Source organism: Dipodomys spectabilis, unplaced genomic scaffold (genome assembly GCF_019054845.1).
Source record: "Dipodomys spectabilis isolate Male_0828 unplaced genomic scaffold, ASM1905484v1 ptg000424l, whole genome shotgun sequence".
Taxonomy (NCBI): domain Eukaryota; kingdom Metazoa; phylum Chordata; class Mammalia; order Rodentia; family Heteromyidae; genus Dipodomys; species Dipodomys spectabilis.
The window spans coordinates 385,377-400,782 of NW_024871101.1; the positions used below are offsets into that span (position 1 = coordinate 385,377).

Genomic DNA, 15,406 nt, shown 5'->3' on the forward strand with positions numbered 1-15,406 from the left:
AACATTTTTCACAAAGACTTAATACAGAAGTGATGATTAATGTGATAGCTACTGGGGAAACAATTCCAAGGGTATTTAATACATCAGTTTATATATTAAGGCCAGATCAGATCATTACTTTGTGAAAACGAATGGTGTGAAGAATCTTTCATTTAATATTATCTAGTCTGTGTTCTATCCTTTGTGTGTGTGTGTGTGTGTGTGTGTGTGTGTGTGTGTGTGTGTGTACGTGTGTACACGAGCTTGTGTGCATATGTGCGTGCGTTAGGATTTGAACCCAGGCTTCTCACAGATATACACTATATTCTCTCATTTCTTTTTTCTTTTTTTTTGGGGGGGGGTCTGTTCATGGGGCCTGAACTCTGGGCCTGAGCTCTGTCCCTCAGCTCTTCAGCTCAAGGCTAGCACTCTACCACTTGAGCCACAGCGCCACTTCTGGCTTTTTTCTTTTCTTTTCTTTTTTTTTTTTGTCGGTCGTGGGGCTTGAACTCTGGGCCTGGGCATTGTCCCTCAGCTCTTCAGCTCAAGGCGAGCGCTCTACCACTTGAGCTACAGCGCCACTTCCGGTTTTCTGGTGGTTTATTGGAGATAGGAGTCTCACGGTCTCTCCTGCCCGGGCTGGCTTTGAACCACGATCCTCAGATCTCAGCCTCCTGAGTAGCTAGGATTACAGGTGTGAGCCACCAGCGCCCGGCTCTGGCTTTTTTCTTTTTGCTTATGTGGTGCTGAGGAATTGAACCCAGGGCCTCAGGCATGCAAGGCAAGCACTCTACCACTGAGCCACCTTCCCAGCCCCTCTCTCATTTCTTTTTTTTTTTTTTTTTGGGGGGGGGGGTCCAGACGTGGGGCCTGAACTCTGGGCCTGGACGCTGTCCCTCAGCTCTTCAGCTCAAGGCTAGCACTCTACCACTTGAGCCACAGCGCCACTTCTGGCTTTTTTCTTTTTTGCTTATGTGGTGCTGAGGAATCGAACCCAGGTCCTCAGGCATGCAAGGCAAGCGCTCTACCACTGAGCCACCTTCCCAGCCCCCCCCCTCTCATTTCTATGTTGTTCATTTCAACCTCTCTTATTTCTGATTAGAATACAGTCAAGGCTCAAGCTTATATTATCCTTTGATTAATTAGAAAAGCAAAGAGGGGAAGTTGCTAAGAAAATGAAAGCAAAATGAAGTTTGCAAGGCTATTGTTTGAGAACAAATCTAGACAATTCAGAAAATTCCCTTTTACGAGGCAAGCAACACCTATGGTCGTTTATACTCCCCCTCCCCCTCCCCCTCCCCCCTCCCCCTCCCCCTCCCCCTCCCCCTCCCCCTCCCCCTCCCCCTCCCCCTCCCCCTCCCCCTCCTCCTCCTCCTCCTCGCCTGAACTCTGGGCCTGGGCACTGTCCCTTAGCTCTTCAGCTCAAGGCTAATGCTCTACCACTTGAGCTCCAGCGCCATTTCTGGCTTTTTTTTTGCTTATGTGGTGCTGAGGAATCGAACCCAGGGCCTCATGCATGCGAGGCAAGTGCTCTACCACTGAGCCACCTTCCCAGCCCAATATAGGTACTTCTAAAACCAAAATTTATACAATGTAACTTCTTTGAATAACTATCAGACAATTTATCAAAATGAATATTAGGAAACTGAAACATGTTTGGTTAGGAGAGGGAAATGAGGAAGGACACACTCATGGAGGGGAGAAGGATGAGCCAATACAGTCATTATAGCCAATATACACTATATGAAAATTGAACTACAGAACTTGAGGGTAGGGATGGGATGGAGAAGGAAAGGGGAGAACAATGGAAGGGTGACATTAATCAAGATGCATAGTACTCATAACTGACTTCTAGAATTGAAACCCCTTTGTACAACTGTCAGCAGTTCTATCTAGGTGAGGGTTTGTGAAGTTTCCCCCTAGAAGTAGGGACCCTCCACTTAGGGTTTTAGTACCAGGTTCTTGACTTGGATTGCAGAATAGGAATTTCAGGGCTGGGCACCAGTAATTCATGGCTATAATCCTAGCTGCTCAGGAGGCTGAGATCTGAGGTGCTCAGGCAGGGAAGTTCATGAGATTCTAATCTCCAATAACTACCAAAAAGGCCTGAGATGGGGCTTTGGCTCAAGTTGTAGAACTCAGGACAAGAAGCTCAGGGACAATGCTCAGGCCCTGACTTGAAGCCCAAGGACTGGCAAAAAAAGAATTTCAGGACAAGTCACAGGGTAAGAAAACTTGGCAGAGCTTTATTGAGTAAGCAAGCAGAAAGACAGAGGTACTCCTAAGAGATATAGAATGTGGGTTCTCAAAGGGAGACAAAGGGAACTCTTGACATCAGGGATATATATGATAAGGGCTTCACATAAAGTTATTCTAGGAGAAGTGTTTTTCTTTGTTCTCACACCTAGCACAAATTTAATCACTTGGTGTTACACTTTTATCACTTGGGCTCAGGGTCTCTAAGACCAACTGCTCATTAAACTTGGATCATTGATGTTTGAGCATCCCTTCAAAGAAAGAATGCATTCTGCTGTACAGTTTTTCAAGTCAGATGTCCATTCTTGAGATAAATACTTTGTGCCTGGAGGAATTGTTTTCCCAAGTATTTGCTTTTCTAGGATACGTATCTTTCTTTATGATGTCCTTGTTCAGTTTTCAGAGCACACTATATTGGGCCAATAGGCAAGGTCAGATGGAGAAATGGAGAAAGGTGCTCTTGTTTTTTGTCCTTCCTTCCTTCCTTCCTTTCTTCCTTCCTTCCTTTCTTTTTCTTTCTCTCTTTCTTTCTTTTTCTTTCTCTTTCTTTCTTTCTCTCTCTTTTTCTTTCTTTCTTTCTTTCTTTCTCTCTTTCTTTCTCTCTCTCTCTCTCTCTCTTTCTCTCTCTTTCTTTCTTTCTCTTTCTTTCTCTCTCTTTCTTTCTTTCTCTTTCTTTCTTTCTCTCTTTCTTTCTTTCTCTCTCTCTTTCTTTGTTTGTTTGTTTCTTTCTTTCTCCTTGTAGTAATACCACACCTTATGAAGGAGTGGGAGAGTTAAAGCAAAGAATATATTCCTTTTGTGTTTCTAATAGAACTACTCATTAATTACAATGTTTGTTTTTGAATTCCCTGGCTGGTATTTATCATGTGTCATTTCCCCTACTCTATTCTGCCTCACAACTTCTTTTTTTGTTTTGTTTTGTTTTTTGGGTCTGGTTGGGGCCTGAACTCTGGGCCTAGCACTGTCCCTCAGCTCTTCAGCTCAAGGCTAGTGTTCTACCACTTGAACCACAGCGCCTCTTTCGGCTTTTTTCTTTTTGCTTATGTGGTGCTGAGGAATCGAACCCAGGGTCTCATGCATGCTAGGCAAGCATTCTTACCACTAAGCCATATTCCCAGCCCACAAGATATGTTCTTAACCAGTTGTAATTAATAATTCATTTAGATACTAATTTAAGCAAAAAAAAACCTATTAAAGTAAGAAACAGTTATGAGAAAATTGTAAAAATATGACTACTTCTTGCATATTTGATGGCATAGAAAAATTACTTTATTGTAGGTGTGAAAATGATATCAATGTTAGGGTTTTATCCTTTTGGTGTTTGGATAGAACCTAGGAGTTTACACATACTAAGCAAGTCTACTATGCCACTGAAATATATCCCCATACCTATTTGTGGCTGTTTTTAAGAGTACATGTTTTAGAGATACATACCTAAACATTTACACATGAAATAGTAAGATCATAGGATTTGTTTCAACACAATTTGAGTAGAAGGAAGAGAGAAGAATTAGTAGGAATGTAGATAATGAGAGCTTGTCACAGTGACATCTTGCAGTTCCAGTGACTTGGGAGACTGAGGCAGTAGGATCACTTAAACTTAGAAGTTCAAGGGCAGCCTGAGCAACAGCAAGGTCCTCTCCTCTCTTAAACAAGTAAACAAAGAAGATTTACTCAGTGAATTAATAATGTTAAAGATGAGTGATGGATAGATCAAGCTTATTATGTTTTCTCTCATATATATGTAATTGAAATTTTCCATAATAAGGTTAAGTGAATGAGGCCACCTTTCAAATAGTTTTATATCATTTGGGCTTAAGACTCAAATAAAAATTAATATATTTCTACAGATTCACCTCAGTCCTTTCACAGTTAAATGAGAAATACTAAAAAGTAATTATACCATTACTCTTTGATAAAGACTGTTATCTGTATTGTTTTTCTTATCAATGCTCCCAGGAATACATTCTGTGCTTGTGGCCCTGATGGCTGGTAAGGCAGAAGTGAGGTATAATCCTACTGTTATACAACCCTCAATGATAGCAGAGTTAATCCGAGAGCTTGGATTTGGAGCCACTGTGATTGAAAATGCCGATGAAGGAGATGGTATTTTGGAACTTGTTGTAAGTAAGAAGTTTTGTGTGATTAATGAGATGACCAGAAAATACTTGGAGGAGGTTTATAAAAGAGCTGTAAAGATATTTAAAGGCTTGGAAAAGAAGATATATAATGAAAATAAAGAAAACTAAAAAATAGAAATATATAACTTAATAGTAACCCTCCAACATGGAATGGATATATATGTATATATTTTTAAGAACTAAAAATAGAGTTGGGGCGCTGGGAAGGGGGCTCAATGGTAAAGTGCTTGCCTCGCATGCATGAGGCTCTGGGTTCGATTCCTCAGCACCACATAAACAGAAAAGGCTGTAAGTGGCGCTGTGGCTCAAGTGGTAAAATGCTAGCCTTGAACTGAAGAGCTGAGGGACAGTGCCCAGGCCCAGAGTTCAAGCCCCATGACTGACCAAAAAAAAATAGAGTTGGGAATCAGTGAAAACATGGAGATTAGCTGTGCGTGCGTGCGTGCGTGCGTGCGTGCATGTGTGTGTGTGTGTGTGTGTGTGTGTATGTACTCTGGGCTTAGTGTTTCTGAGAGTTTTATTTTTTTGCTCAAGGTTAGTAGTGATCCACCACTTGAGCCACAGCTCCAATTCCAATAAATTATTTTTATAGATTGCATATAACTACTTTTTTAAATAACTGCTTCAAGAATAAAATAGATCAATACTGATGGACAAGTAAATCTCTATGATATACTATTTGAACAAAAACAAATTGTAGTGTGATACTATAACCAATTTAAGTTATTTCAATTAATTAAAGATGCAATTAAGAATGTGTATAAACATATATATGTATTGTGTGCACATATACTTAAAGGACCAACTAGTTGATACACACATAGTAATTAGCAATAATTGTCTTAGGAAGGTCACATAAAAAGAACAGAGAGAACTGGGCACTGGTGGCTCATGCCTGTAATCCTAGCAACTCAGGAGGATAAGATCTGAGGATTATTGTTCAAAGATAGCCTAGACAGGAAAGTCCTCGAGTCTCTTTTTTAATTTTAATTTTTGTGCTTGAACTTAGGGCCTAGGCACTGTGCCTGAGTTTTTTTGTTCAATATTTGTGTTCTACCACTTGAGCTATAGCTCCAGTTTTGGCTTTTTGGTGCTTAATTGGTGATAAAAGCATCACAGACTTTTTTGGTGGGCTGGCTTCAAACCATGATCCTCAGGTCTCAGCCTACTGTGTAGCTAGAATTATAGGCATGGGCTACTGCACCACCCAGCCACACAGGCACTTTTGCACGTGGGGTATTTCAGGGAACTATTAGATGACAGTTAATTGTCAAATAATGACAGTACTATGGAAATGAGACTTTGAAAGCACTTTTAAGTTTTCCTGTCCTCTCCACTGGCTGCTCTGGAGCTAATTTTTTATTTTTAGTTTTGTTACTGTGGGGAGAGATGTCCATAAGACTGGATGGGAGGAGAACAGACAAATAAGGCCACATAGCCAGAATTTTTTTTTGCCAGTCCTGGGGCTTGAACTCAGGGGCTAGCACACTACCACTTGAACCACAGCACCATTTCTGGTTTTTTTTCTGTTTATGTGGTACTGAGGAATCGAACCTAGGACTTCTGCATGTTTGGCAAGTACTCTACCACTAAGCCACATTCCCAGCTCCAGAATTTTTTTAAAAGAATAATTCTGATTTTTTTTTTTTTTTGCCAGTTTTCTTCTTTCTTTTATGGAGGAAAGAATTTTAGGGGTCTATACTAGCCATATTTGCTGTTATCCCTTCAGTAGATATTCTTTTTTTTTACATTTGTTAATTATTATATCTTTAAGTAGTTGCACAAAAATCTTCCCATTCTACAAAACAGTATGAGTACAAGGTACAAGGTGTCTGGCAACATTATCACCCATCCCTTCTCTCACACTTTTTATTTAAATTGAGATTAGGTGATTACACAAATTTCACATATTTCAAAGTATTGTGGAATAGTGATTCTTAAAGTCACAAACACATTTTAATCTTCACAAGGCAATTTGTCATTATCATGGAGTAGGTATTCTTGAATAAATTTTTAATTTGTTGAATATCCTTCAGGCAACTTCCAGGAGTCTAACTCATGTTAATTGAAAAAAAAGTACATTTTGGAGTAACAAAGCCTTTGTTTTTAATCAGGTAAGAGGAATGACTTGTGCTTCCTGTGTACATAAAATAGAATCTACTCTTACAAAGCACCGAGGGATCTTCTACTGCTCTGTGGCCCTGGCAACTAACAAAGCACATGTTAAATATGATCCAGAAATTATTGGTCCTAGAGACATTATCCACACAATTGAAGTAAGTCCTAAGACTCTTTATTTCTTTATTCTTTTTTTAAAAAACAAAACAGAATACGTTTGGTTTTTTTCTTTTTAAAACTTTTTAGTATTACTATCAAGGTGATGTACAGTAGGGTTACAATTACATAAGTCAGGTAATGAGAACATTTCTTTTTGGAAAATGTGATCTTTCTTTATTCTTACAAATTCATTCTAGCTCCCTTGAATTCCATCTGGTTTGCATCAGAAAGTGACAATGAAAATATATCTTTCCTTTCAATATTCCAGCTAAGATCTCTCAGAATTTAGAATAAATATGTCCATTTTTAAAAACTTCGTTTTGGAAGTGGCGCTATGGCTCAAGTGGTAGAGCGCTGGCCTTGAGTTGAAGAGCTGAGTGACAGTGCCCAAGCCCAGAGTTCAAGCCCCATGCCCAACAATAACAACAACAACAAAAAGAATGTTATTAAAAACTTCGTTTTTAAGGATTAAGGTTCAAAGCTAGCCTAGGCAAGAAAGTCTGTAAGACTCTTACCTCCAATTAAACAGCCCAAAGCTGGATATGGAGCTGTGGATTAAGTAGTAGAGCTCATATAAGTGTAATTTTTAAATTTTAAACAAAATTTAAGCAAAGGCATATTTACACTATTAATAACAAGAAGACAGAACTATAGATCACTTTAAAAGAATTTACAAAATGGACATAAAGTACATTTTTTTTTTTTTTGGTCGTAGGGCTTGAACTCTGGGCTTGGGTGCTGTCCCTGTGCTCTTCAGCTCAAGGCAAGCACTCTATCGCTTGAGCCTCAGCACCACTTCCGGTTTTCTAGTGGTTTACTGGAGATAAGAGTCTCACAGACTTTTCTGCCGGGGCTGGCTTTGAACCGTTATCCTCAGATCTCAGCCTCCTGAGTAGCTAGGATTACAGGCGTGAGCCACCGGCGCCCGGCTATACAGTACAATTATTTTATGAGTAAGATTTATATTAGTCACTATGAAAATGAAACATGATGCTATCTATCTATGTATTATTATTATTTTTTTTGGATCTGGTCGTGGGGGCTGAACTCTGGGCCTGGGCGCTATCCCTCAGCTCTTCAGCTCAAAGCTAGCACTTTACCACTTGAGCCACAGCGCCACTTCCGGCTTTTTTCTGCTTATGTGGTGCTGAGGAATCGAACCTAGGGCCTCATGCATGCGAGGCAAGCACTCTACTACTGAGCCAACTTCCCAGCCCTATCTATGTATTGTTTGTTAGGTCAAAGCAAAAGACTCTGAGTTTTTTTTTCTGGTCATGGGGCTGAAACTCTGGGCATGGGCACTGTCCCTGAGTCACTCTGTGCTCAAGGCTAGAGCTCTACCACTCTACCACTTGAACCACAGCACCACTACCAGCTTTTGAGTGGTTAATTGGAGATTAGAGTCTCATAGGGACTTTCATGCCCAGGATGGCTTCGAACTGCGATCCTCAGATCTCAGCCTCCTAAGTAGCTAGGATTACAAGCGTGAGCCACTGGTGCCTGGCTGAGACCCTGACTTTTAATTAAAGTAAAATTTTGAAAGACCAAACCTTTTCTTTGTGCTAAATTGACCCTAGGTTCTTCAGTAAGTTGTAAGCAGTAGTGTGTGTGTGTGTGTGTGTGTGTGTGTGTGTGTGTGTGTGTGTGTGTGTGTGTGTGTGTGTGTGTGTGTGTGTGCTTTAAAAGTGTGTGCTTTAAAAGTTACAGTGTAAGCCCGCAACCATGGCTCTCGCCTGTAATCCTTGCTACTTAGGAGATTGAGCTCTGAGGATTGCAGTTCAAAGCCAGCCCTGGCAAGAAAGTCCCTGAGACTCTTAACTCCAATTAACCACCAGAAAACCAGAAGTGGTGCTGTGACTCAAGTGGTAGAGCACTAGCCTTGAATTGAAGAGCTGAGGGACAGTGCCCAGGCCCAGAGTTCAAGCCCCATGACTGACAACAAAAAAGTTCCAATGTACTATCAGCTTCTAATGATCTGAGGCCTATTAATAGTTCATATAAGATCTTATTAGTGTAAGTAACAATACAATCAACATCTTCATTAGCTCACATTTGCTCTTTTCAGTGTGTTACATTACTCACAATGATACAGTAATAGCTTTTGTGGCCTGTTAATAAGGACCTATACTGAGGACAACTGCACTTGAGTTAAATTTTTAGTTTGAGAACAATAGCGTATATGTTAGCCAGAATCAAGAACATACAAATTGCTTTGACAGGAAATTAAAAACAAAGATCATTAAGAGCAGAAGGCTCTTAAAGTGTTCTTGATTTTTGCATTCCCCAGAGTCACATACACTCAGTAATTGAACTGACTTGTTTTAAATGATAATATCATGGCTTAGAATTTCTCAACGTATTTATACATTAAAATAATTTCTTCTTGTGAATTTCCTTAGAGCTTAGGTTTTGAAGCTTCTTTGGTCAAGAAGGATCGGTCAGCAAGTCACCTAGACCATAAACGAGAAATTAGACAGTAAGTACTTTTGGATTATCAGTAAACAACAGATTTTGATTGTTCCTTCCAAATTTAACATCATGCTAATATTTCACTTTTTACACTGTCATCCTTGTACTTGGTGGAATGGTTACAACCTATATTTCATTATCGAATTTAGACTCTTTAACCTTTAGCTACTTACTGATATGATCTCCCCTCCCCCATATTAGATGGAGACGATCATTCCTTGTAAGCCTGTTTTTCTGTATTCCTGTGATGGGGTTGATGATATATATGATGGCTATGGACCACCACCTTGCCACTCTGCATCATAATCAGAACATAAGCAATGAAGAAATGATCAACATCCATTCTTCAATGTTCCTGGAACGCCAAATCCTGCCAGGACTGTCCATTATGAATTTGCTGTCGTTTTTATTGTGCATACCAGTACAGGTAAGTGAAATATTAATAACATTTGTTTGTTGATGATTAACAATAACCAAAATGTGACAGGCACCATTAGCTAATGCCTGTAATCCTAGCTACTCAGGAGGCCAAAGTCTAAGAATCATAGTTATAAGCCAGCTGGGGCAAGAAAAGTCTGTGAGATTCTTTTTTTTGCCAGTCCTGAGCCTGGGCACTGTCCCTGAGCTTCTTTTTGCTCAAGGTTAGCACTCTACACTTTAGCCAAAGAGCCACTTCCAGCATTTTCTGTTTATGTGGTACTGAGGGCTTCATGCATGCAAGGCAAGGACTCTACCACTAAACCATATTCCCAGCCCAAGTCTGTGAGATTCTTGCTCCAATTAACCACGAAAAAACCAGAAGTGGATCTGTGGCTCAACTGGTAGAGCACACACATACACACACCCTCAGGCACTGTTAATTCCAGCTGCAAAACATATTAGCTAGAAGCTCCATCGTTTTATACTGAATTTTTACAAAAATAATCTTGGGGGGAAGATGGGAGGGCAGGGATGGGAAGGGGAAACAAAGGAGGAGGCAACAATGCTTGATAAGAAATGTACTCATTACCTTGCTCATGTAATTGTAACCCTTCTGTATGGTATTTTCACAATAAAAAAACTTATTAATAATAAAAAAATTAAAAAATCTTAAATTGCATAGTTAAAGTAGCTAATACATTCCATTTAACCCCTAAGAATTTTGTTTAATGACAAATCAGAGAAGAGTGCCAGCCTTTTAGATTTGGTATTCATATCTACTACTGTGTATAACTTGAATAGTTCTGTCTGACATTACATTGCTTTTTTCCTTTCTTCTAAGTACAATGTGAAGGGTTTCATTGTGATATGTCCATATATGCATATATTATGTTTTGGTCATATTCACCCCCTTGATTACTCTTTCTCTCTCATTCTCCTACTTTCTATAGTTTTCAACCTCTGTTTTGAGATAAATTTTTACTGTGGAAAGGAACACTTCCATTTAATAATTTGGTTCCTTTATGTGATCCTTGTAAAAAGCAGTACTGAGAGTTGGGGATGTAGCTCAGTGTAATGTACTTTCCTCATACTTAGAACACTAGCTTCCATTCCCAGTGCCACAAAAAAAGCAAATAAAGCCCAAGTCAAAACTAACCAACTAGACCAAAACAAGACAGAGTGGTGATTTTTAAAATATCTTTGTATATTTTCTTATACTCTGAAAAATAAGCTTTCTAGTTAGGTCTACCAACAAAACAGCTTGTGATATACCACTTAGAAAAGGGTAAAGGGGCCAGGTGCTGGTGACTCATGCCTGTAATCCTAGCTATTGTGGTCTGAGGATCACAGTTCGAAGCCAGCCCAGGCAAGAAAGTCCGCATGAGACTCTTATCTCTAATCAACCACTCAAAATCATGAAGTGATACTGTGGCTCAAGTGGTAGAGCGCTAGGCTTGAACTGAAGAGCTGAGGGACAGCACCTAAGCCCAGAATACAAGTCCCATGACCGACAAAAAAAAGAAAGGAAGAAAGAAAGAAAGAAAGAAGGAAAGAAAGGAAGGAAAGAAAAGAAAGAAGGAAAGAAGGAAAAGGAAAAACAGTGAACAGTGAAGGGGGTAAGTCTTAAAAAAAGATTCTTGACAAAATGTAAATTCTTTTCCATGAACCATCTGAATTTTTCTTTCAGAGAACTTGCTATATAGCTGAGACTGTCCCCAAATTCCTTATGTAGCCATGCTATCCCTGAGCTCATAATCATCCCGCCTTATCCCCTTGATTTCTGGGATTATCACTGTGTGCTACCATGCTCAGTGTCTGAACTCTTTTTCTTTCTTTTTTTTTTGCCAATCCTGGGACTTGAATTCAGGGCCTGAGCACTGTCCCTGAGCTTCTTTTGCTCAAGGCTAGCATGCTACCACTTGAAGCCACAGCACCACTTCTGGCTTTTTCTGTTTATGTGGTACTGAGGAATTGAACCCAGGGCTTCCTGCATGCTAGGCAAGCACTCTACCACTAAGCCACATTCCCAGCCCGGCTTTTTGCTTTTTTTAAAAATATCATGGAAAATCTATTGGTTTACAGAAGATAGCCTTTGAAGACATGCAGTGCAGAGCAACCTGAAGCCTTCACTCTGCACACATAGCCACTGAAGTATTAATTTCCTCCGGGTTACATTCTCTCCTTAGTATTTCTAGATTACTTAAAAGGCAAAGGGAATACATTTTAATTCTTTAGGTTACTGAGGTATGTATGTGAATTTCAGCATTTAGGAAATTTCATTGCTTTTCATTCCTCTATTGCAGTTTTGTGGAGGTTTGTACTTCTACATTCAGGCTTACAAAGCACTGAAGCATAAGACAGCGAACATGGACGTGCTGATTGTGCTGGCCACCACCATTGCATTTGCCTATTCGCTGATTATTCTCCTAGTGGCCATGTATGAGAGAGCCAAAGTGAACCCTATTACCTTCTTTGACACCCCTCCTATGCTTTTTGTATTTATTGCACTGGGCCGGTGGCTGGAACACATAGCAAAGGTAACATATAAGATGGGATAATACTTGTTAGAAAAAATGGATAAACGACTGTAGTACTGTCTAGATTAGTGATTTATGTAGTTAATCATTTATTCAAAAGAAGTTCTTTTCTTTCGGCAGTATTTGAAATTGAATATTCCTTTAGTAGACTTCCCAATGTTTAGAATTACTGTTGTGAGTAGTACAATATGCCATGGTTATTTTAGGAGAGAGATACATGAGATGTACTTACTTGTGTCATATCATTAATTGAAAATTTGACATCATAGTTTAAAATAATGATGGAAAAAAATCTACTCATACTTTCATACTGTAATTTAATCCTGTTCAACACGTTTATATTTAGCTGTTGCAATCATAACATACATGCATTCCATATGGTTTTTACCCTTTTCCCTGACTAGATAATTATTTCATATTCCTACATAATAGTCTTTCAAGTCTGTGGTGCTCTCACCTACTAAATCATCCTGGCTTTGTTCTCAATTAAAATGTTCCTAATTTTTCCTTTTTGATAAATCTACATTGATTATATCCCTATCTAATAGTCATTTCCATTGTCCTTGTATCTTAGGAGGAATTAAACGTTTTCTATGGCTCATGCTGCAGGTTGCAACAGTTTTTGCCAGCAAACTGTTGTCCCTGTGTCAGTGTTGCATTTTATTTAAATTATTTCTAGTTAGGCATTAAATGGTATTGGAGAGCTGTTTTTACATTTCTTCCATTAATAGTATGGGGAAACATTTTTTTCATGTGTCTTGTGTTTATTTTTCCTTTTGGAAAATTTGCCTATTCATGACCTATGCCCATGTATCTATTGGGTTCCTGATGTTTTCCTTATTACTTTCCTATTTGTTTTATAAATGATACCTAATCATTTTTATATTTTATATGCTTATTTTTAGTGTGAAAAATTTTCTGATTTTGAGCAACTTAATTTCTTAAGGTGTTTATTAGACATGAAGATTCTAGTTTTATTTTAGTTAAGACCTGAACATCTTCTTTCATAGCATTGTCAATGTGTTTGTTTTAATTTATAGGGCAAAACATCAGAGGCTCTTGCAAAGCTAATTTCACTACAAGCTACAGAAGCAACTATTGTAACTCTTAACTCGGAAAATATCCTCCTGAGGTATTTATTTTCACCCTCCTTTTCTTTTTGTAACTTCTTATGAAAGTTTTCAAATATACCTACCTACAAGTAGAGAGAAGATTATTATGAACTCACAACAGTATCACACATTTAAGTTATCCACATTTTGTCATATTTGATTAATTTACTCATTTTGCCTTTCTGTTGTTGCAGTACAAATTAAATTCCAGTCATATATTTTACCTAATATTTCTTTTAATGTTTTTGGTTACTTGTGGGGCTTGAACTCAGGACCTGGGCACTGTCCCTGAGCTCTTTTGCTCCACTAGCAGTCTACCACTTTGAGTCACAGCCCCACTTCTGGTTTTCTGGTGGTTAATTGAAGATAAGAGTCTTATAGAACTTCCTGCTTGGGCTGGCTTCAAACCACAATCCTCAGATCCCAGCCTCCTGAAGAGCTAGGATTACAGGCATGAGCCACCAGCACCTGTCTTAACCGGTATTTCTATAGTAGCTCTCTAGGAAAGGACAGGTATGGTGGCACAAGACTAGAACCCAGCACTGGGTAGGCAGAGGGAGGAGGATCATAGGTTCAAGGCCAGCCTGGGCCAATAACCTTTTGGTTCTGTGAGAGAATGTCTCTCTATATAATACAGACTGGCCTCAAACTCCTGCCCCTCCTGCCTCAATCTACTGAGTGCTGGGGTTGCCAAAGTGTACCATCACACCTGTACTCAGGATATATTATTATATAACACAATACCATATTGTACTTAACAAAATGATAATTCTTTAACATCATTTAATACTCAGTTCATGTTTACTTTTCTCCTTTTGTCTCTAGAATGTATTAAATCTGTTTGGAATAGAATTCAAACAAGATTTGGTATATCATTGCATTAAAAAAATCTACTTTAATTTTTAGTGCTAAGCATTGAACCTGGAGCTTTAAGTATGTTAGGCAAGTGCTCTGTGAGTGCTATAGAGCTACATTTCCAATCCTAATTTAATTTTTCTATTGACTCATAATTATACATATATATGCAGCACAGTGCAATATTTTTGTTTATGTATATATTGTTATATGTCTTAGATTTCTTTTTTTGATGTGCTGATGCTGGTATTTGAACTCACACTCTTGCTTGGATTTTTCTTTCAAGGCTGGTGCTCTACTACTTGAGCCATACCTCTAGTTCTAGTTCTTTGCTGGTTACTTGGAGATAAGAGTCACATGGACTTTCCTGCTCAGGATAGCTCTGAATCCTGATCCTCAGATTTTAGTGTCCTGAATAGCTAGGATTACAGGCATAGAGCCATCATTACCCGATTTTTTAGGTTTCTTTTAATCTGGAATAGTTTCTTTGTTCCTTCTTTCCTTCCTTTCTTCTTCTACCCATCCCTCTATATAACTGACTTATAGAAAAAGATCCATTGTTTATTCTGGAGAATACTCTGTCTAAATGTTTCTTTTTTGGATATAGCATGGTGTGGTAGAGCATTTTTATATGATGCATGTGGCACTGGTTCAATGCCTACTACCACAAGAAAACAAGCACCAGAAAACTTGTCTGAAATTGTGTCTTTGCTTCCTTGTGATGCCATTTAACTAGTTTTCTTACTTGTGTTGCTCGTAAACTGGAAGTTAGACCTAAGGACTTTATATTTCATTGTTGTATTTTTCACTATTTATACGCATAAAGTTATTTATGCAAACTTGCACAATAAGTACATAGTTTAACAAAACCCATGGCATTACTTTGAAAGTTTTTACTTAGTGAGTCTTCAATGAACATTTAGTTTCTGCTTTATGCTGAAGTGCATTGTTCAACACCAGGGACCAAGACCAGTGTAGTGGTCCCAATGTATATCTATAGTTACTATGAGATTACATAGACTTGAACTCAAAGCTTGTATGGGGAGACCAGAGTGGGAAGCTGTTGCCATGACACTATATTACTCCTATTCAGTGAAGAACAGGTGGATGTGGAGCTTGTACAACGTGGAGATATCATTAAGGTTGTTCCAGGAGGCAAATTTCCAGTGGATGGTCGTGTTATTGAAGGACATTCTATGGTTGACGAGTCTCTCATCACAGGTATGTTTTTTTGGAGACTCATAATCTGCTAAGGAAAATAGACATAAAAGGTTCTACATTTTGTAGAAATTGTGTGTGTGTGTGTGTGTGTGTGTGTGTGTGTGTATGTGTGTGTGTTTGCTGGTCCTGGGGCTTGAAC

The 15,406-nt window shown here is 38.9% G+C and overlaps 1 protein-coding gene across 3 annotated transcripts in view; it reads left to right on the plus strand.

Annotated features, from left to right (window-relative positions):
* The window catches only part of Atp7a (ATPase copper transporting alpha), a 114,201-nt gene that overhangs the window by 66,026 nt on the left and 32,769 nt on the right, over positions 1–15,406 (plus strand). For all 3 annotated transcript variants that reach the window (XM_042668248.1, XM_042668247.1, XM_042668250.1), the window contains exons 6-12: positions 4,195–4,358; positions 6,491–6,652; positions 9,053–9,129; positions 9,324–9,549; positions 11,846–12,079; positions 13,120–13,211; positions 15,140–15,267. In XM_042668248.1, the coding sequence (XP_042524182.1) occupies positions 4,195–4,358; positions 6,491–6,652; positions 9,053–9,129; positions 9,324–9,549; positions 11,846–12,079; positions 13,120–13,211; positions 15,140–15,267 (1,083 nt within the window). The remainder of the gene's footprint in view (positions 1–4,194; positions 4,359–6,490; positions 6,653–9,052; positions 9,130–9,323; positions 9,550–11,845; positions 12,080–13,119; positions 13,212–15,139; positions 15,268–15,406) is intronic.